General features: G+C 39.6%; 1 protein-coding gene across 9 annotated transcripts; it reads right to left on the bottom strand.

The window, feature by feature from the left end:
- Positions 1 to 360: 360 nt before the first annotated feature.
- CCDC66 (coiled-coil domain containing 66) lies at positions 361 to 22001 on the bottom strand. 9 transcript variants are annotated; one of them, XM_039558880.1, is made up of 19 exons: positions 21923 to 22001; positions 20868 to 20932; positions 19256 to 19278; positions 17989 to 18406; positions 17048 to 17183; positions 16773 to 16876; positions 15694 to 15812; positions 14747 to 14923; positions 13817 to 13948; positions 12672 to 12913; positions 12197 to 12281; positions 10583 to 10744; positions 8964 to 9111; positions 8396 to 8521; positions 7416 to 7894; positions 6428 to 6465; positions 5873 to 6159; positions 5291 to 5418; positions 361 to 738 (listed from the first exon to the last, which is right to left on the bottom strand). In XM_039558880.1, the coding sequence occupies exons 1-19, from the start codon at positions 21931 to 21933 to the stop codon at positions 658 to 660; spliced, it is 2961 nt and encodes a 986-aa protein (XP_039414814.1). In that variant the 5' UTR covers positions 21934 to 22001; the 3' UTR covers positions 361 to 657. The 9 variants fall into 9 exon arrangements, with proteins under 9 accessions (XP_039414814.1, XP_039414818.1, XP_039414816.1 ...); XM_039558884.1 differs by having other exon boundaries at positions 8396 to 8482; XM_039558882.1 differs by having other exon boundaries at positions 8970 to 9111.
- Between the last annotated feature and the right edge of the window lie 543 nt (positions 22002 to 22544).

Below are 22544 nucleotides of genomic sequence, written 5' to 3'. Positions count from 1 at the left end.
CTAAACTCACAAAATTAGTAGGGACAAAATTACTGGTTAAAAAGGGCAGCTTTAAAAAACCCCCAAACCCATGGACTTTTGCCTAAAGTTGATTCTTTCCCTCTATAAACAGTGGATTGATCCATTTGTTCAAGTTAAGAACCAGTACCAGACTAGTGTAGCACTTACTACCCTCCCCCAAACATGGCAAATAATCTTTTCTGAAAAAAAGAACTCCCTTGTATCAATGAATTGTTCCACATTGTGATGAACTGTGGTCTTAAAATCTGGGAGTACTGAATAGTCACTGTATAAGCCTAAAAGGTGGCTAAATACTGAAATACAAGCAGTTTTGTATAGTTAAAAACAAGCCATTCAGAATACATCTTAATCTTTTTATTTATCAAAATTCACACACTGAGTTCTACAAAAACCTAGGTAACAGGTTTCTTCCATGTTTTTGGTGGTTTATATTAAATTGACACATCTTTATTCTAAACAGACAAACCATCATTAGTTTAATGTATCTTCAATATAAAAGGTAACATGACCCTGTAGTCTATCAAAATTCTCATAATTTAATTTTCATAAAAAAAACTAGAGGTGGTTCATAATTAATTACAGTAGCAAAGTGCTGTGCATTTCCATTTTAAGAATTCAGAACATTGATAGTACCTCTCAAAACGGTGGCATGAAGTTCTCTTGAGCTACAATGGGAATCAGAGTGTTCTCCAACTCCTTCTGCTTCTGCAGGAGGCCCTGAAATAAATAGAAATGTGAATGTTCTGTCTTCCTCATGCAGCCTGAACTAACGAAGTGTCATTGTTTCATAGTTAAAAACAATTTCCTTGTTAAGGCCCAATGGTTTTGAAATACACAACTTCAGAAAAAACAGTAGAACCTCACACACTCAAGGGAGAGGGAACTTCTACAGAAGCCTTCGTGACTGGCATAGAAGCCAGGCCAGTTTGCAGGGATGACCATGCAGAGGGAAAACAGACTTTTCCACTGTATGAAATTGAACTTTCTCATTCCTCTGTGCACTGTCTCTGCCTTTGCAGTGTTGTAGTGAATTCTTGTAGGACGCTGAACCCCAAACTTTGATGGGCATTGGCTTTTAGCCTTAACACAAACAGTACTCTAAGAGCAGCATTGCCATTGGAACCAGAGCAGTGTCAGACACTTTAAGATACGGATTTGCTGTCAAAAGGTTCAAGGTTCCTGCTTTGTTAATGGTTCTTGTAAGTACTGATGATAGAGAAAACCTGTCACAAAAAACCCTGAGGAAATGTATCCTTGTCTATCAAGTAATACATGATGTTAAGGATACAGGATGTTTTGTTCACTAAATATCAAGTAGCAGGAAACCAGCTGCCTAGATCTAGATAGGAGCCAGAGACAAATATGTGCTTGCCTAATCCCTATCTGTACTTGCTTAGCCAGCTTTTAGTTCCAGGACCTTGAGCATAATGACCATATAAGGAGGGGTCAACCAAAAGACACCGGAGGATGACTACTAACCTTCATTCTGCGACCACCAAGAGGAAAAAAGACCCCCTAGCAACAAGTCACACATGCGCAGAATACCATGAAAAAGACACGTTAACCGGAAAAGAGACTGTATAAGAAGGAACTGGAACTGGCGGAAGGTGCGGCAGTTGGTGGAGCGGAGACTCTCCTGCCGCCCAGCGCTGTATTTGCCTTTGCCTTGCTTGCTTATTAATTAATAAAATTTTGTGATTGGCAAAATGGAGTTCCTGGATTTGTCACATATTTATCACACATGATAGAACTATGCCAAGTATGTGCATAAATTAAAAATAAGTCTTTTTACTGTAATTAATAGGATCATATATAGTGATACAATTGGCCCCTTGCTTTCCATCTATTTTAGACTTGTCAAAAATAATTTGGTACCATGGAGGTTTTCTAAAAAGCAAAGAAAAGTAAATTATTTTTCTCAGAGTTCCAAGGCCTTTCTCAAAGGTAAGAGTTACAAGGCTGCTGGCACAGCTCAGTACAGACCTAATGCATGACAGCAGCTCCTACAGCAATTTAGACACACATTCCTGGTGGCACCAAAGGAAAGTCAGCACAGCAGCCTGTAAGCCTCCACTCTGGCTCCTTCAAAGACAGCAGCTGCCTACTTTCAATCACTTGATGAATTGCTTTCTAATAATCAACAGGATCTGCTTATTTCTATTAATGGCTCAGTGTTTTCAGTCTCTGTGTCAATAATTACTATTTTTACAGAGCATTTCTTGTGTTTAGGAGCACATCACAAAAACAAGTTATAAAATAAACTGCCCTAAATAGACCAAGAGCTGAGGAACAAGTAACCCTGCAAGCTGGGAGTTCAGTGTTTATCCCATGGGTTGCACAGCTACTACGAAGGTGCACAGCAATGGCAAATAGCTCCCCAGGGAGCCATGGGGGTGTGTCCCCACCCAGCCATTGTCACCTGCAGCCCTTGGGCTGCTGCCTCAGGAACAATGGGATGCCTTGGCAGTACTGACCTGGGGTGAGGAGGGTGTGCTCCTCTTTCTTAAACTTTGGCCCTTCTCTGTCACAAATAGTTCACTTTGCTGGGCTTATCCACTGACTTTTGATTTCATTGAGGAAAGTGAGTCTGTTGCTAGTTCTTATTCCTGCTGTGACCTGAGACACAGGAAGAGACTTGCTGTCCTGTAGCAAAGGCAGTGACAGACTGACCCTCCCTTTGCCCTCTCTTTTCCCTGGTGTTTTCCCTGGGCTCTTCCTGCACCAGCCTAGCTGTATTCAGTTCAGCTGTATTGGAGTTCAAAGACTAAAGAATGTTCAAAATTATGTGAATATTATGTGAATTTCCCCGGACAAAACAATGGCTAAATATGTTGTAAATATAGATATGTATGTATGTAGTCTGAAACTACCAGTCCACTCTATATCTGTATATATCAATGTAAAAAAGCAAGACTAGATTATCTTCTGAAACAGAAAACTTGGCTTTTTGTCTGTATTTCAGACAAAATTCTGCACTATTCGTACTTTCTCAATGAAGTAACTGATGCAAAACAAGTGTAACCTGTACATCAGGAGGAGTACACAATACTAGGTATAGGTATACAAGATATACTGAAGTTGAACAGTTCATGTCCTAAATGCCTTCTGCAGCTGGCAGGGTATTTAAAAAGGAACTCCACATGGTTTAAGTTAACTCTCTTGCAGAACCAAGATCCACTGAAAGACTAACCTTACTGTTACTTTTTAGCCACTGCAAAAATGACTTTAGGTTCCTGTCTTTTCTAGGCGTGCCAGCTTTAACCTTTTTAAGTATCCATGGCTTTTGTATCTGCAGCAAGCACAAAGATCAAATTGTACCTTGAATCTGGCTTCCATCTTAAGCAAAATGCCACTGGCAAGTGAAGTGAAATACAGAACATGGACTTGTATAAAACATGGACTTGCCCAAAGAAGGTGAATCATTGGAGGCTGTGAACAGTACAAGGACCCAGCTTCTACTGCAAACTGTAACTGTTCCACAAGGTCCCCAAGCAGGGACCTAGCCCTAGGCTAGGAGTGATAACTGTAACTGCTTCCCAAGCAGAGACCTAGCCCCGGCCAGCTGAAAGTGATAACGAGTGGGAAACTCCCAAAGTACCAGCAGGAAAGAGTGAAGATGCAAAGTCACAGGTTCTGCTAGAACAGATAGGGAACTAGAATGTAATCAGTGAAATAGATGTAGGTGGCCCATAACTGTAATGTGAACATCTCTGTGTCATAAAGGAAGATGTAGTTATTTGTGTTAGCTAGATTGGAATGGTGTGTTGTGTTTGTAAGCTGGAGATAAGAAAACCACAGGTTATGTAAAACCCCAACCCCCAGATGTGGGACTCCAAGATAAGTAACTGGCAGGGGTGGGGGGCAGATTTGTAAAAGTATAAAATGAACAACAGTGGGATGTGCAGATGGGGGTGCTGACCCCTGCGTGCTCCTGGCACCAGTAAAGGTGCTGTGGAGTAGATTCCTTTGGATCAGAAGCCTGAATACAAAATACTTAACAGCTGCAGATATTTAACAAAAATGTTAACAAGCAGGGAGGAGGACCAGATCTGATGAAACCAATCTGGAAGCTGTTAGAAACTGGCAGCCTTTCAGTGTTCCTGGGTCAGAGCTTTTCTTACTGACCTGGGGAGAGTTACAAGCCTTTGTTTGCACAAGGAATTTAGCTACTGCTGAAGCACTGTGTGTACGTGGCAGTGATGCTCTTTCTAAAGCACAAGTAATCAATAGCATTAACTGCTGTTAATTTTGCTGTGCTTCATTCTGTCAGGTTTTCTTCCCTTTATATTGATTATTTATGAAATTTTCCTCTTTCAAGGCAGATAAAAATCCTGCTGCTAGCACTAAGGCACTTTTAGATTGGACTCATTCAAAAGCAAGGGAAGATACTGGTACATGTTTATTTTCAGTGTTCTTCACAAAGAAAAGGCAAGCCTGAAGTAAATATTTTTTTGTCTTGCAGCCCTGTCAGGCAATTTAGAAGCACAAAAGAGAAGTGCTCATGTGCATGTCCAGACCTGTGGCTTCAGTGGCTGTGGCCCACACCTTATTGCCAACAGGTGGAGTATCAAATTCACTCAGGCTTTAATAAGTAGATGCCATTACAGTAACTGACTACAAATAGAACAATGTACACAAACACACACAGGCTTTTATCTCAGGAGCTCATGTGTCTGTGGCATTAAACTCATTTTCATTTTCTTTACAGAAAACCTGGCTGATTGACAAATCCTGAGTTTTCTTTTTAAATGCTAATAAGTAGCAGCTGTCTTGGAAGGATTTTTTAAGTGTTCACACTTCCAGTTTGCAAATTACAGTATTTTTCCAGGCCTGACAGGAGACTACCCCACCAACCTTTCTGCACCAACCCCACTGCTCTGTCCTGACCTGGGAACTGCAGAGGGGAAATCTCATTAGCAAGGTTCTAGTGTTGTGTTAAAATTCTATTCTTTTGGAACTGATCCATTCCCTACAAACAACCCTAACTATGGAAACCTGGATGCCAAACAAAGCCATTTCTCTTCGTTTCAGGTTTGCTCAGGCACTCCACTGTTTCATAGCTGATTTAAGGACTAATATTCTCTCTCTAAGTCCTGTCCAAAGGTGGAAGCAACACGTGAAAAGCAAAATTAGTGAAATGGAATAAAAGTGGAGGCCAGGGCTCAAAACATAAATAATATGATGGAAATTGAATTAAGATTATGATGTGATAATTTTTACTTCAGTATATATATACACATGCACATTCATCCAATATATTTTTGCTTACCTGTCGTAATTTTGACAATCCTTTGAGAATTGCTTGTTGTCTCTCTCTGATTGTAACTACATCAGGATTGAGAAGAGGATCTCTAATGTGATCTGAGCTAAAAATCTGTCGTGGCATTTGGTAAGAATCTAAAAGTAAACATATATCAAATCAGTTAATAATATTCTTTGTTAATTTTCTTTTAATTTTAAAGCAGTAGATTTTGAAAGTTTGTGAAAATCAGGGGTTGGTTGCTATCAAGATTATAATCTCTACTTTTAAATGAAAACAACACTGAGATTCCTAAACCCCAATCTCTATACAGTTATGCAAGAAGTGCAATCATACTTCATGAAAGGTAAACAGACAAAAAACGGATAAAAGAATTTTTTTGTTGCTTTTCTGATTTTTTGAAACTTATCTCATGGTTTGTTATTTTTTGTTAATACAGAGTATAATTTGTCTGCACAGCCTTTTTTTTTGCACAGCACTGCTGCGACACAGAGAGATCACTGCAAAATTCAGTAAAAAGCAAATACGGAATTGGCTGAAGCTGTAAATCACTGTAACATCTGTTCTCCTCTCCATGAATCCTTTCAGTACCGTGCAGGTGTCGATGCTGGGGGTCCTGTGTTGAGGGCTGGCTCAGCGGTGCCTCAGGGTCGAGGTAATAAACCTCCCGCGTGCGCACGTAGGGCACGAACTGTGCCGAGGGAGGTCTCGCGGCCTCGGGGACGGCAGCGGGGGAGCTCCTCTGCTGGGCGTCTGCCCTGCTGCTCCTCTCTCTCCTACCATGGTGGTTCTGCACCAGGAAATGAGAAGCCTGGCTCTGTCTTTGTTGTACTTGGAGTAATCTGTTCCTAACTGCTGGAACAGGTGGGGATTCAGACCTGTACGGAACAATCGCGGTTATAAAAAAGCTCAGACAATACTTCAGTAATGTGATTCATTTTCTCAAATAGCAGACACAAAGAAACCTTGGAGGACAGGATTTTTGTTCATTTACTCTGCTTTTATACCTGAAATCTGTCTGGTCTTGTGTGTTTTTAGTACTAAATTAGATGCATCTAAATTCTTTTTAAAAATCAGGAAAGAAAAGCATGTATATTTCAGTAATAATGTGCTTCTACATTTCATTAATGCAGAGTATTGACGTACCTTTCTTCATTCAAGTGATTCTTATGAAATTGTTCTTCCTAGGAGAAAATCAAAAAAGTCAAAAGTAAAACCAAAAATCTCCATTTTTTTTATATTAAAAGCTTTCATTTTTCAGAGCAAGTTTGTTCTGAAATTCCAAAAGGACTGTTTAACCTGGGTTCAGGAGAAAGGTATTTATCAAAGATTTGCATTTAAGAGACTTGTAGTGCCTATGAAATAAATGAACAAATTACAAGAGGATTTGCCCCAATTTTCTGTCTTTGGCAGCTCTAAGCACTATCAAAAATATTATGTATATTTTCTTATGTTCTTGGCATATAAAAATTTATAAACCTGAAAGGTTCAATCCAAGATATTAAAGGAAAGGTCCAGAGTTTTGCTATTTGAAGGTGTGAGAAAGTGAGGTGTTTGTGCATACAGAGTGAGTAGAGGGAGAGAGGAAAGCCAAGAATACATTCAGTAGTATTTTCTTTAAAAGACTTTTTTCCAGCCACAAGCTCTATTGGTATAATGCTTACTGCAAATGGACAATGACTCCACCAAGGAGGATGCGTTTCTGTGGCAATGGAGTACACATTCTCAATAATCCAGTCTCTTTGCAAAAATAAACATTGTTTTCTTGAGCAGGTACTGCTGTACCTCACCTGTCAGCACAACACAATGACTGGGCAAAAAAAAGCAAGTCAGTGATGTCACTGTGTCCTGCACACTGCTTGCAATCAAGCTCCCTGTTTACATAATGAATCAGTGTTAGTCTAGAAATGAAAAGGAATCAACACTTTGGAAGACTGAAATAACAGTAAAAACTCAGTCACAAAATCTGAAAATGTTCTGCTGCTCCTGATGAACAACAGAGTGCTGACACAAGGCTGAGCAACAGGAGAGCTTCAATGCTTTGGTTACATAACTGAATTCCCACCCAGGTAAAACTGAGGAACAAGAATCTTAAAAACACATCACTGTTCTCAGAGAGCAGAGGGTGACCCACCTTCCTGCCTCTGTGGCCCTTGTTCTTCCCAGTTGTTTCTTCCCGAGGTGAGAGAGACCTGGCTGAGTGCCCCCCTCTTCTTGTACTGAGCTGCCCAGGGCTGTTCCTTTCTACCAACTGCAGCAGCTCCATTTGGCGGCGCACTTTGTTCTCTTCCCTTTGTTTCTGCAGTGGTTTAGGGTACCTTTCTGAGGCTGGAATGTATCTTTTCCCAGGCTTGTTTATGTTCCAGTCAGGTCTTTTGCTGTATTTTTCTGAAGACTTAATTTGTCTTTCTCTTCTTGCATATTGCTCGTATAGATCACTGTAAATGCCACCAGTCTCTTTTCCTGAAAGTTTATTTTTATCCGTATACTGCATTTCCTTCTGGTATTTTTTACTGTTAGAGGTTTCTTTATATTCTATGGAAATATCAGGTGATTCACAACATGCAGTTCTTTCCTCAGCTGACTCAGTGTATGCTGAAGTATTATAGCAATCTAAAAAAAATTATTATATTTTAACTCCAAGTCTGAGCTATTCAAATTACTTGGTTGACTTTTGTATGTGTATCAATCTACCATTACTGATTTTATTTAAAAAATGGCTGCTACAGTTTTATAATGCTTTTCTATTCTTTTTTTCTGTGGAACAGAGGACCAGTAGAAGCAAACTCAGTAAGGAAGAGATAAAACACAGAAGACTGGAGAACCAAATCAAGTTACTTAATAAATTTGGACCTATGTGGCTTGTGACCCTAAGTCAACACTATATTCCAGACTGTGGGATTTGTAACTGGTAAGTAACAACTATACAGAAATACAATTTATTTAGAAGAATAAAGAGTGATAAATAGAGGAACAAAGTGATACACCAGCATGTCTGTGTCCGTGCAAGTATTTCTTTCTAGCTTTATTCATTGCGAGTAACAGTGATTTGGCTCAGTTGCACAAATGGGGTCCCCCTGCCTGTCTGGAGTGACTCAGGTGCGGGATCTGTACCTGTCTGCACCGCGGTGTCCCTCCGAGGAGAAGCCTGCTGCTCAGGGGGACTACTCTTCACACCATCAGGGAAATCAGTACTTTGTGCTGAAATGCCAGAATTACAATTTTCAAACTGTGTATCACCTGAAAAGTGGCAAAATTATTCCATTTAGTAACCCCAGTTCAATTTAAACCATGCTACAGAGTTATCAGGCTGTTGTGGTTTAGAGCTCAAAGCACTACTGAGAACTCTGGTCCAGATCCCAATACTCGCCCTTTTCCACTGGAAATCTGACAGCACATAGAATATTCCTGTGCATTCCTGCTACTATCTTTATACATTTCTTCCTTTATGTAACACACTATTTGAAACTTACTAAAACACAATATTCTCCGTAGTTGTTAACGTTTCTATTTTTTTGAAAGGTAAATAAATTGTAATGAAATTTGGTTTGTGAAGCAAAGGAGCTGTTTCTAACTCAAATGCAGACAGGAAAACAAAACCAAAAAACTCCAACCCCAGAAACAACTTGCTTTCTAACACCAAAGGAGCAGGCAAACTGAGTATGAGAAGACTTGTACTTGCCACTACCAAGATTGTTCTGAAGTTTTGAAATGTCATGTGCCTTCTGAGCCAAGTCTGGAATGTGCTGTTGTTGTTTTGATCCATGGGCTAATTCCTGAGCTTTTTCCATTGTCTGATAAAGCTCTTTGGCTTTAAGAGTTGCAAGTTCCTTAAAAAAAAAAAAAGAAAAAGTTAAATATGTGATCATTTATTTTCATTTATTTTGAGAATAAAATCTATTGGATTATTTAATCACCATATAATCCTCAAGGTTTACATATATTCTTATTTAGAGAAAATATTTTTTTTCAAAACTAAAACTAGTTGAGTAAGTGCAGTACGTAACCTATAATTTCTATGATCATAAATTCAGAACCTCTGGTGTACTAATGAAAGATCTTCAATCCTAGCACTAAAAAGTGAGCATTTATATCCTCCAAGTTATCTGGATATTTATTTCCTTTCTAAAAAATTCCTCTTTTTCTAGATGCCATCTGATGTCAGCCATCTGTGACTTCCTGTAACACGTGGTTTAATGAAATGAAAGGTGCCTAAACAAAACTAATAAACCCCATTTTCCTCCTACTTTCACAGGAAGGAGTCAGTAAAAGCTCCCCAGCAAATGTCAGGGGGTTACTGTTCCCTGACTCAGTGGGTTCAAGATGCAGGAGACCAGGAAAAGGAAAATCTCATTTCCAAACTGTTATGAGCAGCTGATCCCACTTCCCCCTGCATTTGCAGTTGGAAAGAACAACTGGTGCTGTAACATGTAGCTGAGCAATTACAGAGAAGGATGACTTTCCCCATGTTGTACCAGTCTGTTCAAGAATCTACAGGCAGATGCTACACATTTCCATCCAGGAAATGCAGAGAAATCAGGAATCCACATTTCTGCAGGCTTTGAAGAAGACTGTTTTTGGAATCACCTTGTCTTATGACACCATGGAATCTGCTACTGTTCCAAAGAGGAAGCAAACAATAATAGCTGCTACTGTGCCAAAAGGAAGAATGAAACGTCAGACCAAGTGTTTAACCTTCCACAGAGGTAAGAACAGATAGAAATGCAAAATCTGTACCAACCAAAGGTCAAAATGTACTTTTGGTTTACCTTTTATATGAAAGCACTGTGTAAAGCTTAGCAACAGCTACACAGGGGAAACCTGTAGAACTTGAATGACTTTTAAATTTACTTCTCCACACTATATCCTAAGAAGTCTTTAATTCAGACTGAAAGCACATTCACTCAGATGAACTTATGGTACTGAAGCACCTTAAAAGCATCAAGTTACCAATTACAATAATTGGATCACATACTTTGAGGTATTTTTAAATTTTACATTTCCATTTTAAAATGGGTGTTTCTGCACTATTTAAAACTACATTTCTATTTTTGCCAGTTCTTTAATTTCTCTTCTTGAAAAGGCCATTGTTAAAAAAAACAATCTGGCCTTACTCTTGTATGGTGTGGTAAGTTTATTAATTAAAAAAGCAGATTTTGGTTTCAAATGTCGACATTTTGGATAGTTTTCATTTTCAAAATGATGTGGTGACACAATTTTGCAGGTGAGGAACACGAAACATTTTCCTCAAAATTCAGTATTATCACTGACTATCTACACTAAAGATAATGCAAACCCCACCTCCTTTTGTTTTTGTTTCAGCATTTCTTCTTCAAACTGTTTCTGCAGTTGTGCTTTTTCTCGTGCCAGGCGCAGTTCTTCCTGTTGTTCTTCCCATTTTCTCTGCTCTTCCTCCAGTTGTTTCTTCTTCCGTTTTTCTTCCACCTGAGCCATTATTGCTTTCTGGCAGGATCAGAAAAAAAAGGCAAAGTAAAAGATACAACATTAAAGTAATGTAAGGTATTTATTTGTGTATTTTTGTATATGTGTAGAATTGGATTTGAACAAGTGAAAAAAAAAATTCAAGACAATTTATTTCAAGCATTCCTGGTTCTGTTTCTGGAAAACCACCAGCCCAATTGAGCACTCTGAAATACTCAGAAAAAAGAGCTTTTTATGTTTTAGAAAATGCTTTTTGTTTTTCTTGTAAAGAGATGAAGGTCTGATTTTCACCTTATGCACATACGGTAATCTGTAGGAGCCCAGAGTGCCGAGAATATTTCTCTGCCTGTTTTTAAGGGTTCTTACCCCCCTGAACAAGACTGTTTTAGCTTCAAACCTTGGAAAAAATTACCAACAGTCAGACAAGAACTAGAAAATACAGTGGTGTGAATTAGGTGATAGACTACTATGTAAGATTGTCACAGGGTGAAAAATTTTGAGGTTTTGGGCTTCTCTTTGTAGTAAATAGGTAAGAGTAAAAATATCAAAATGGAGGATTGTTGTTGTTCTCTAAACCTTCTTCTTCTACTACTCCATGTTCTGCAGTAAAAGTAGTCTGGGATGATTGGATAGAGAATTCTGCAGTTCCTGCCCGTGTTACTGAATAATTGGTAGGAAAGTGAAAATAATGTATGTTTTTAGTAACTATTGGTTAAAATGTCTTTGAAAGGCTGTAACACCTTAATAATCTTGATAGAGAGGCCTCACTCCTGCTTTTCTGTGCTCTATGCTGTACCTGGGTCACGCTAGTGCCTCTGTTCCTCTGATAAGACTTAATAAACAACTATCTGGAAGCATTGAAACTCAAGGAAAAGTCTCGGTTAATCTTTGAAACTCCTTGCAAGGATTTTTAGCAAATTCTCTCCCATCCAGAGGGACTTGATTTACGGCACGGTAAAGTGTCAGTAATCCAAGAGTTTGATCCAGCAGAGCAACAGTATGACCAGAACAGTCTTTTTACATTTATCCTGAGACTTCTTCACACCATGCTAGAGACACCAGCATGCAGATACACATTGTCAGAGTGCCACAGAGGTTATGTAAATGTCAGTAAAGCAGATGAAAGACTAAAGATTAATGGAGTGGCAATCTGTAAATATCAGTCCTCCGTAACAGTGGAGACTGAAGGAAAATGCACACAAACCTGTTAGAGCTCTAAAGACTCAACTGTACATTTTTTGAGGCAGGAATTCAGTTACAGAAATGCAATAATCTTCTGCAAATATTGAAAGAGAACTGTAGAGTCTGACTGAAGGAAATACTGCCAAGCAATGTACATGTCATCTAAAGCATAAAAGTCAAGTGCCTCCCTGAATTCTGGTATTAAATCTCATGCTTTACTCATGAGACAATACCTTCCATCCTTTCTTCTTATTAAAAAAGTGTGAAAAAAAGTGTAAAACCAAAGTCTACCTGATGTTCCAACTGCTTCTGCCGTCTCCTGTCCCTCTCCTCAATCTGTGCAGGGTCCAGCAGAGCTGTCATGGAACGGAGAAAACTGTGAAAAAAGGGACATGTAAATGTTTTTAATCATTAGAAAATAATCCTAAAGCCTTTCTTAATTGGAATCAGTTAGATTTCATTTTCATATTGAGGTTCTCTCATTATATTAATTATAAATCCACACATAATTCAAAAATTATGAAATTCCTTTTATTAAGGAGAAAAGTAAGGTTATTTGCAGTAAATTTTATTAATGAACAATATAACCACTTGCGCCTTTCAACAGTGAAACAACAGGTACTTAAAAAAAAGCAAAAGCCAAATCAATAAGATCCAAAGATCAGATTAAAAGAATCTTATTTAATTTCTTTTTTTTTTTAATTTCTGAGGAGGTACCAGAAATGTACTGGTTGGGAAAATAATTACCCTTACAAAGCTTACTCACCTGACTCTCTGACTTTGTTCCAAAGCACCACTTTTAGCAGCTTTTTCTGCAGTTCCCACCTGTAAAGGCATGAGGTTGCCTAAAGCTGCAGGTGACAAAGGGTGAATGAAAGCAGTCGGGTCCTTGTGGTCAGGTGACAGGCAAAGACTTTCAGGCTTTCTGTACATTCCATGTTGTGCATTAGCATTAAGGTGGTTCTTAAAAGAATCAAAATGCATTGCCCATCTGTCATGCTCTTCTGCCTAAGTATCAAGCAACAAAAAAAAAGTATTCAATTACACTGTTTCTGTAAGGTGTGGTTAACAAAACAGAAAATACACGTTTTGTATAACAGGAACGTTTGAAAAGCTACAATGCAGACAGCAGTTAATTCCTTAAGTGAGAAAACAAGTGTCTCAGTTGCTTAAAATGCAAGTCAGATCACAAATTATAATGCTGATCCATACCTGGTCAGCACAAACATACTGCCACTACATTTTCATGGAAAAAAAGAAAAAGGTCACTCCTGGGTTCCTGCAGCCCTCCTCCCACACCTAAAAAACCCAATTTACAAAGGAAGCCTGATCCCTTCAACAACTTGGGAAAAGACACGACTTGTGTTGTGTGTAGGTCTGTAACTACTCCTGGCAGCAAGGCTGTCTTTGGGGGATGAAAAAAGGTAAGGCTATTTTCTTCAATACTTTCTGGAGAAGTGCTTGCTTTTAAACTTTTTTAAACTTTCAGGAGTGTGCATGTGTATTAAAATAATATTTCTAGAAACAGGATTTAAGCATCTCTGTGACACACTTTACTTGTCTTTTCTCATCTCCTGTAGTCTACACAAAATTTCTTTTTCCTAAGTGTCTAGCCGTGGTCTCTACACCACCTTGCAAACCCAAGTGCTTTTACAAATGGTGGAACAGAGAAAGAAAGTGTAGCACTACTACTGCCTCCATGCCTGCAGCAAGCTCTCTTACCAGACACTGAAATACTGAACAGCCACTGGCTCAATGTCCAGTAAGTCCATCCTTATGGTGAAAACCTGGACATGCTGCAGGAAATCCCATCTTTGTTGCCACTTCACTAATTACATCTTTTATTTCTTAGAACAAAACTGTAGAGAAAGACTTCTCTTATTTCAAAAAGTCCCTCTAAACCACAGATACCTTTGATAAATTAAGTTTTTCTTCTATTTTTCGTAATTTAGCTTCTTCCTTCTGCTTGTCCAACTCTTCAAGCCACTTCTTCTGTTGCTCATGTTTCAAAGCACTAAAAGGTCGTTCCTGTGGCACAGCTTCCTGAAATAAGGTAACAGCTAGTTCTTGTACAAAAAAATTAAGTATCTTGTCTACCACATAATAAAGACTTGGCAGAAAGCTCGGCCTTCAGTTGGTGAGCAAAACTGGGCCCTTCTCTTGCACAAACAAAGGATGTACATTTGTAACTGCAGCAAGTGTCTGACTGCTGACAGAAAGATGAATTCTTTGAATATTACTTTAACTTGAACCATCAGCCTCTCACTCCAGAAAACCTTAGTTATTTGTATCATGAACAGAAATCCCTTTTTCTTCCTGTGGTTCACTGTTCAGTCTGTGTTCCAGGTAGATTCAGCACCACAATCAAATTAGCAGTACTCTGTCTCAAATTAAGGAGCTACCATCTTCATTCTTCTGTTTCTGCTTCTTAATGGATGTCTATATTATTTAATAAACTCCAGCAGCACTGAGAACTTTCAGTGCCACCTGACCAAAAACTCCCTTCAGTCACTGCCTACCAGCCTAACTCAAAACCTACTTCTTGAACCTTCTGCCATCAGTATCTTTTATTTGATATAGGTTCCCACTTCTCTATTTCTTCAACACGTATTTAAAAACTAATTAATACTGCTTGGCACACCTCTAGTACTGTTCTTCACATCAGCCTGGGAAGTGCTGTCTTCAAAGCATTGATATTTTGGTAAACATTCATTCAGACACAATTATTTAGATACAGCAAAAAGGTCTGAGGAATTCTTCTAATTTAAAATAACTATTGGAGACAAACATTTGTTGTTAATAAATAAGTAAAAAAACCCTGCATGCAATTTAAGATCTCACCCTGAAAGCCAATGCTGTGCAACTGCCAGCTGGAAAGTCAGAAGAACTGAAATCAGAAGACTGCCCAGCTGGAGCTCCTGGAACATTCAGTGCAACTCCATCAGGCTCTGTGGCTAAAGCAGCTATACAGGCAGAGTTTTCCTCAGTGCCATGAACTGAATAAGCTGGAAACATTGTCTGCAAATAAAGGGACCATTTTAAGACTTATTTAGTTCACCTGTTTTGTTTGTTAACAAAATTATACTTCTAGAAGCTGCTGTTCATTAAAACTTCTGCCCAAACTTGTAACTAAGCGTCTTTTATCCACTATTTATCAATTTTGTGGATTGAAACAAATTCTTATGGGGCAGTCAAAACTTTGCTAGGAATGCTGAATATGCCACCAAAAAAGGTGCAATTTGCTTTTGCTGGAAGAACTGATAGCAGATACAACTCTAACTTCTGTTTAACAGCAATAAATTTCACTGGAGAAGTCTCTTGTGAATATAATATATTTATCTAACACAGTGTTTTCAGAATGACAGCTGACTTTTTAAAAGTCATACTGCTATGCTCATTATGTAAGCAATCAAATACGTGTGAGAGCTCATGAACAATGTATATAATTATATAGCCAGGAATTACATTTGAGACTACTCCTCAAACAGAACAAGAAAAGATTTATACTTTTTAGTCAGGAATCCAAATGAAAGGACAGGAATGGGTTGTTCAGGTTACAAAGATCTTAAGCTGAGAGGTTACAAACTGGAGCAACAAGTGTGGACCAGGGAGATGCAGCAATTCATGCCCTGAGAGGGCTTAAACCACCAGCGGTATTGGATTCTACAGATCTGTACAGATTTGTACAGATTTGTACAGAAAATAAAATCTTCTATTAATTAGAAGTTAAACTGTTCTGCAGCAGTACTGGGGAAACTGTGTGCTCTTGTATTTCTTGACAGCCTTACCTGGTCTGGGTCAGGTGTTTCCACTTTATGGGTTTTATTATTGCCAGGTTTTGCCCAGAAATCGCCCACGTTTCCCTCCAAAGTTTCTTTCAGTTTCTTCTTCAGTGCTACTTGTTCATCTTAAAAAAACAAAACCAAACTCTAGCAATTACTAGAGTTCCTATTACAAACAGTATTTAGCAGTTTAAAAAACTGAAAAAGACAACAATACATGTCTCCCCTGTCATTTGGACTGTAAAATGGACTCAAACAAGAGTTGTCACCATTGTCTGACCTCTCAGTCATGACCTTGCTCTTAAGAGCAAAGTGAGTGTCTGCACAGGTAACTGGGGAGTCTCTCTGAGAAGACTAAAAAGCACCAAAGGCTTAATTTCTCAGGGAAAGAGGGAAAACTAACAAATAACCAAGTATATAAACTCTCTCCATTTTGTTATACCAGTCTTGAACAACTGTAACATTATTAAAACCAACAGAGCAATACTGGAAGCTAGTGACAATGCAGAATTAAACACGAAACCAAATGGTCTAAATCCAAGTTCAGAACAAAACACAGCACTCCTCCATGTGAATCACAAAAAGCTTAATTTGTCAGGGAGAATTTATTCCTTTCTTAAACATTTTTACTTTTCTCCAGAGATTCCCTTTGGTTGGTGATGGGGCTGGACTGCAAACTCTCTCAAGTTCAAACTGCAATTTCATGCAGTCACGCTTGTAGATTGGGGTGATGCTGTTCCCATTAAAGACCAAATGCATTTGTTAGTGATAATGGCTGCCAACTACTGTCAGAATGTGACAAAACTGCTGGCAAGTAGCACCTAAAATACAAAGCATAACAATACATCTATTTGAAATAATATTTAATTGGCAAAGAAGTGTTTCTTGCAAGAATTTATAATCTTTGCATAAACTTTTGAAATTCAAGAATCTTAATCTGTCTTGGAGGCTTATTATTTACTTTTCAATTTGTAGCAACTGTACTGATATAAGTAAATTTAAACGGGCATAAGGAATATCAAGTTTCTTGGCATTTTGAGTGAAATGAAAATTGATCAAAAATCAACTTTATACATCATAAATACCTAATTCCTTCTTCCATTGGGCCTTTTTAAATTCCAATAAGGCTTTCTCCCCTTCTCTTTCACCCAAGGTACTAAACATGTCAGCAGGTTTCCATGAATCCTTTCTAGAGAAAAGGAATGAGGGGGAAGATTTTTATCTAGAAAGCTGATCCATTAAATTTTAAAGGTAACTTTGAAATTAGCATCTATAAACAATATTAATGTTATTAAGAACATATGATATGAACCTTTATTGGAGACACAATTTTTGTAGACAATAACTCAAATGTACGTACGTAACTTTTTGTCCTGGCTGTGGATGTGCTTCTTGTTTCCTGCTTGAATCAGAGTTTGCTTCATCTGGAACCAGGGACACTTCACAATCTTTCTGGAGTGATGGTGTAACATTCTCCTCTGATGCCTCATAAGAAGCTGTGGTAGAACATAAATACATAAATGTAAATAACCACTAAACTTCCTTCAGCTTTGAGTAAATATTTTGAGAGCAGATGAAACTTGCAGATTCCCCACAATTTAACAGAAGTGTTTTCAGCCCTACTTATATAGTTAAGGCACATAAGTTAGACCTTCACAGGGTATTCTTAAAATGCTAGACTTAGCAATCACTTATTCTTGGCTAAGGGCTCAGAATTTGGGACTCTTATTAATTGCAGGATGTCTTATTCTTGGTGCAAAGAGCTGACCCCTCCACAGATCCACCAACAGGAGGAAGGATGCAATGAAGGAAGACAAGCAACAACTCTTACACTTCTGAATAGAAGAACTGGGGAGGGGAAAAGAAAAATACTATTCAGCAGTAATAGTCCAGTTAGGCAAAAAGACACATGTCCATCTCTGGGCCATAGGAAAATGGCAGAACTGCTCTTGAGACACACAGGAAGGCCTGAACTCTTCACAAACCAGAAGGGCCCCTGCTCCTTGGGGCAGTTCTGTGTTTTCCCTGCCAGTGTAAAATGGTTCTTATTTTGCGTGAAGCATTTCTTGCTGGTTTGCTCTTTGAAATACTGGAAATCGATCAAACAGTCCTTTTTACTGTTACAGTTATAAAATGTTTGGTTCTTCACAGTAACAATTTCACATCCATAATGGCAAATGGTACTTTGTCTGAGACCATCCAACATAAAAGAGTAACATCTCTCCAACATGCAAAAGAGTTCAGCTTTCACATTTTGCTCTGTTTCCACAAAACAAATGTATGCTATGGTTTGTATCTTACCCATTTCCTCTTGCTTTTCATTATGAGTCTCAGAGATGCTTCTCCCTTCTTTAACAATCATCAGTATCTGTTGAAGCTGTTCTTGTGTTAAACACACCAAACTTTTAAAGTCTTCAGCTGATACACATGGGGTTTGAGGTTTCTGTTTAGTTTCTTTCACAATATTAGGATCCTCTGAATCAGGGTATCTGTTCGTCTTATCTCTTTGGAAAATCAAAGAGTGATCTTTAGTTGTGGCTTCATGTGAGGAGCGTTTATTAACTTGCAGCTTTTCACCTTTTGTCATTGATAAGCTTGATTCACTCCTTGGTTTTGTTAAATTTTCCTGCTTGATACAAGCATTTTGTGTTGGCCTCAAGACGAGCCCAGTGTGCTTTATTCTCAAGGTCTGTTTAGGTGCTCTGGCTTTATTACCCATCTGTTAAAGCAAAAAGATTTCACCATCTATTAAGAAAGGAAATAAAACTATATTCATAACAAATGAAAACAAGATTGAAGCAACAAGTAAAACAGGTGTCATTTTTCTTTTCTGTTCCATCAGTAGAAACTCTGTATAAGCTAATGAAATATCTTCATGAGTACCAGGAATACTTTGGAGGAGAACACAGCACTTGAATTTGAGCATTTCAAAGTGACAATATGAACAATAACTTTATGTAGCATGACATTTAAAAGAATTTAATAAACATTAATTCTGCTTTACTTTGGTGTTTCTGAAGCCTGGCTCCAAACAGGTACATGTTTTCACCCAGCAGCCAGCAGTATTTCAATCTTGATTTTCCATTCTGTACTAAAGATTTATCCTTTCCAAGGTCCTTTGCGTACACTTGTAATTATTTCCTATGTATTGGGACCTTTTTCTGCTTTTTCTCCTTCCCAAGCCCACTGCATTCCAGTTTACTCAGAGACAACCTGTATGACCAAACTTGAAATTAAACACAGTTCTGATCTCTATTTTACCAGAATTCCTTTAAGGTCTCTGAACGTTCTGATCTAGATGATTTTCTCTGCTGCTCTAACTTCTTGGCCAAGGAAACTAAAGCATTTTGAAAAGGTAAAAATAGTCACAGAACTTTGAGTTCATCATTTTGAACAGCTACTATAAACCTGAGAAATAACAGAATATCTCAAGTTAGAAGGAACCCATAAGCACATATTTCTCTCTCATAAATATAATTGATTACAAGTATTTAAACAGTTCAGTTAGTTCTCAAATTTTCTGTTAATAAATAGTAAACTTGCGTGTTCTAAAAACTTTTCCACTTACCTTCATGGCAGGCTTTGATTTATCTTTTGGGAAACAAACACAAACATATGAAAGAAGTATTTAATAACAACTTGCTCCTGAAAAACAATCTCGAGAAATTAGTAAAATGTTATATTCATCTGATTTTTGTAAGTCGGGGGGAAGTACTTCCCCCGTACCATCAGCCCTGATTATTTTACTTTTTTTACTTATTTCAGTATACACACTTCAAAAGCATGTTGGAAAAAAATTTAGATATATTTCAGAAACTATTTCCAGTTTTATACACATCTAATCAAATTATTGTGCCAGTCTGACCTTCCCCTGCTATTCATTGTTTCTCAGAAAGCCCTGTGGCGATGCCTTCTTTGGTTCCATGATGGTTTTTTGTCTCCATCACTGAGATGCCACAGTGCATTGCTCCCCACACCTGTCTCCTCTTCAGTCTCTTAACCCACATCCTAGAGGATGCATAGAGGTGTGGTAGTCTCAAAAATACTAAGTACCATGTTCCATATAATACTTATGAATAAAGAATGTTCTAATATTAATAGAGGGAAGATGGTACTCAAGAAATCCTGTACACAGAGCTATTTTTTTGGAATTTTTTTCTGTGTAATAGAGAGACAGTAATCCTACTTTAGCTCCTAAGAATGTGAGCAGTGGTTTTCAGCACAGAAACCAAAATTCAGAACAAATACAATTTGATGCAATTTTTGACACCATTCAATTCAAGGAAGTGCTGTTCATATCAGTGTATAAACAAATCAATTCTGGAAAAGACAGCTTATTCAAGGCTAGTTCACAGTCCAAGGCAAGGCTTTATCTTGGAGCTCTCTGGAACACAGACTGCCCCTCCCCAGCCAAAGATGCTAAGGATGATTGCAAAGAGCACTGGAATTCCTTGTGGCTCAAAACACCACATAATGTCTCATTAGGCAGCTGTCTGGTAAATGCAGAAAATCAATTATAATTTAAAGGGCATTTAATGGAGAATTTCTGTATCCTGACTATGTAGAACAGTTAGGAAAAGTCGGCTTGTACAGAAATGTATGTCTGATAAATCACAAAAATGGAATTTATTATAGAGATATATGCTGACAAATCACAGAAACAGAATTTATTAACACTTAATTACCAATATAGATTTTTCCAGTATATATTTCAGATGGCAGTAGTGAGATTCGGCCTAAATAAACAGCTTATTGAAAATTAAAAATGTTAATTGCAAATACTGAAGCTACTTGAAAAATGTGACTGCAATGCTGTGTAAATTAAGCAGTTTTTAGGCCTCTTTTATCCTGGCAAGTAATGTGCTATAAAGTTACAGAAATTATCAAGTTATGCCAGTTGATACACAATAGCACTTAACCTTTTTTTTTTTTTTATGACAACCTAAGGAGCGGAGACTATTTGCCACCTGTTCCCTGCTGGGCAGACTATTCAGAGCTTCATTATCAACCCAGTGTTCAGAATCGAGCTGGTGAGAGAGAGGACTTGTAAATAACAATGCACAAACATTCTTCCTACTCTGAAAAATATTTCAGGAAAGCTGGGCTTCATGTCGCTTGGATATTAGGTTTAACTTCAAGAAGCTTTAAAGATTACTTGAGATAAATGATTAAAAAAATACCAGAAGAAGCTAAAATTAGCCTAGGCTTTCCATCCAGCACTTCAGTTTCGAGCTTCAGTCCATCGCTGCAAAATGAGAGAGAGAGAGTGGAATCTGAAATATTAAGTAATCTGATAATGGTAAGATTCTTACATTAATAACAAGAACAATAGTATTTAATTACAACACAGTATTTACTGTTGTTCCAGATAGTCTTTTACATCCCAAGCTATGTTTTGAGAAGTTACTTAAAGAAATCAACACGTCTTGAAGAGGGCATAGTTTTATTATTGATACTGAAAAAACTGGATTTGCATGTTGCAAAGTAGATCTTTGACACTAAAGGTGCCACTCAATATTGTTATACAGAGCAATGTGCCTCAAGAATTTATTAATCCAACAATATCAACTGTGAGCTGCAAAAATCGCTAACCAAGTCTCCCGGAATGCCAGCGCTGATCACAAAGAGGGGCTGTACTTTGGAAACAGCCTTCGGTTGTGCTTCCATGCACAACAATCCACCTTTGCAAGTGGAACAAGCGCTATTATAAGCGTTTACGAGAAGAGAAAAACGTGGCAAAGTACCCAACTGCCTTTCTTTCTTCCGTGCGCTCGGACAATCCAATATGACGATAAGTCCTCAAAATAACACTTCATCTTCAAATTTCATTTAAAAAAAAAGTTCAGAGTTAAAAAATCCAGCGCAGCTCGAGCTCGCACGCAACTTTCTCCGGGGCACCCCAGTAAGCGGCACCCCCGTACCCCAGCCCCGGCCGCTCTGTGCCGCAGCCGCGGGCACCGCGGGACGCGGAGGGTGCGCGCTGCCCCCGCTCCGCCGGAACGCGCTGTCCCGGGCATCCCCCTCCCTCCACCGCTTCCCAGGCACTCCCACCGAAGAAGGGTCGCTAGCCCCCGGCTCTGTCCCGTAGATCGCTCCTGGTGCCTCGGCCGCGCGGCACTGCGCGCCCTGGCGCGGGACTGCCGCGTTCCGCGGGGCCGGGGCCGTCCCTCCCCGAACAGCCTCACCCCGTGGAGACCCGCGTCTCGCTGCCCGCCCGGCCCCGCTCGCTCCTTACCCCAGGTTCATGGCGCTGCCCGGCGGCCGCGGAGCCGCGCGGAGCCCCGCGCATCGCCCGCCCTCAGCTCCGCTCCCCGCTGAAGGAGCCGCACGCCGATTGGCTGCCCGCGGGGGGCCTCCGCCAATGGGCGCCCGCAGCACTGCGGGGCGGTGTGGCCGGGAGCGCCGGGGAATGGAGTCCTACACATCCCGCTGGGCCGGGAGCGCTGGGCACGGGGTCCCGATGGAGACCCGCACATCCCCCTGGGCCGGGAGCGCTGGCACGGGGTCCCGATGGAGACCCGCACATCCCCCTGGGCCGGGAGCGCTGGGCACGGGGTCCCGGTGGAGACCCGCACATCCCCCTGGGCCGGGAGCGCTGGGCATGGGGGGTCCCGCTGCCCCTCGTCCCGGGGCATGGGGTCTTGGCAGGCCCACCGAGGGTGCGAAGCAATTGCCGGGCGATTATCCCCAGCCTCAAGCGGCTGGGAAGGACGGAGGAAAACGAGGGGCGGGCGTGGGGGAAGAGAGAAGATGGGTGTGGGGAGGGTCTGAGCCGGCCGCTGCCTTCGGCGCGGGAGGGCGGCGGCTGCTCGGTCGCTTGCTTGTTTTATTTATTTATTTATTTATTTTCTGGTGTG

Source organism: Corvus cornix, chromosome 12 (genome assembly GCF_000738735.6).
Source record: "Corvus cornix cornix isolate S_Up_H32 chromosome 12, ASM73873v5, whole genome shotgun sequence".
NCBI classification, from domain to species: domain Eukaryota; kingdom Metazoa; phylum Chordata; class Aves; order Passeriformes; family Corvidae; genus Corvus; species Corvus cornix.
The sequence above is the reverse complement of the archived record's forward strand: the minus strand, read 5'-3'. Positions and strand labels throughout refer to the sequence as shown.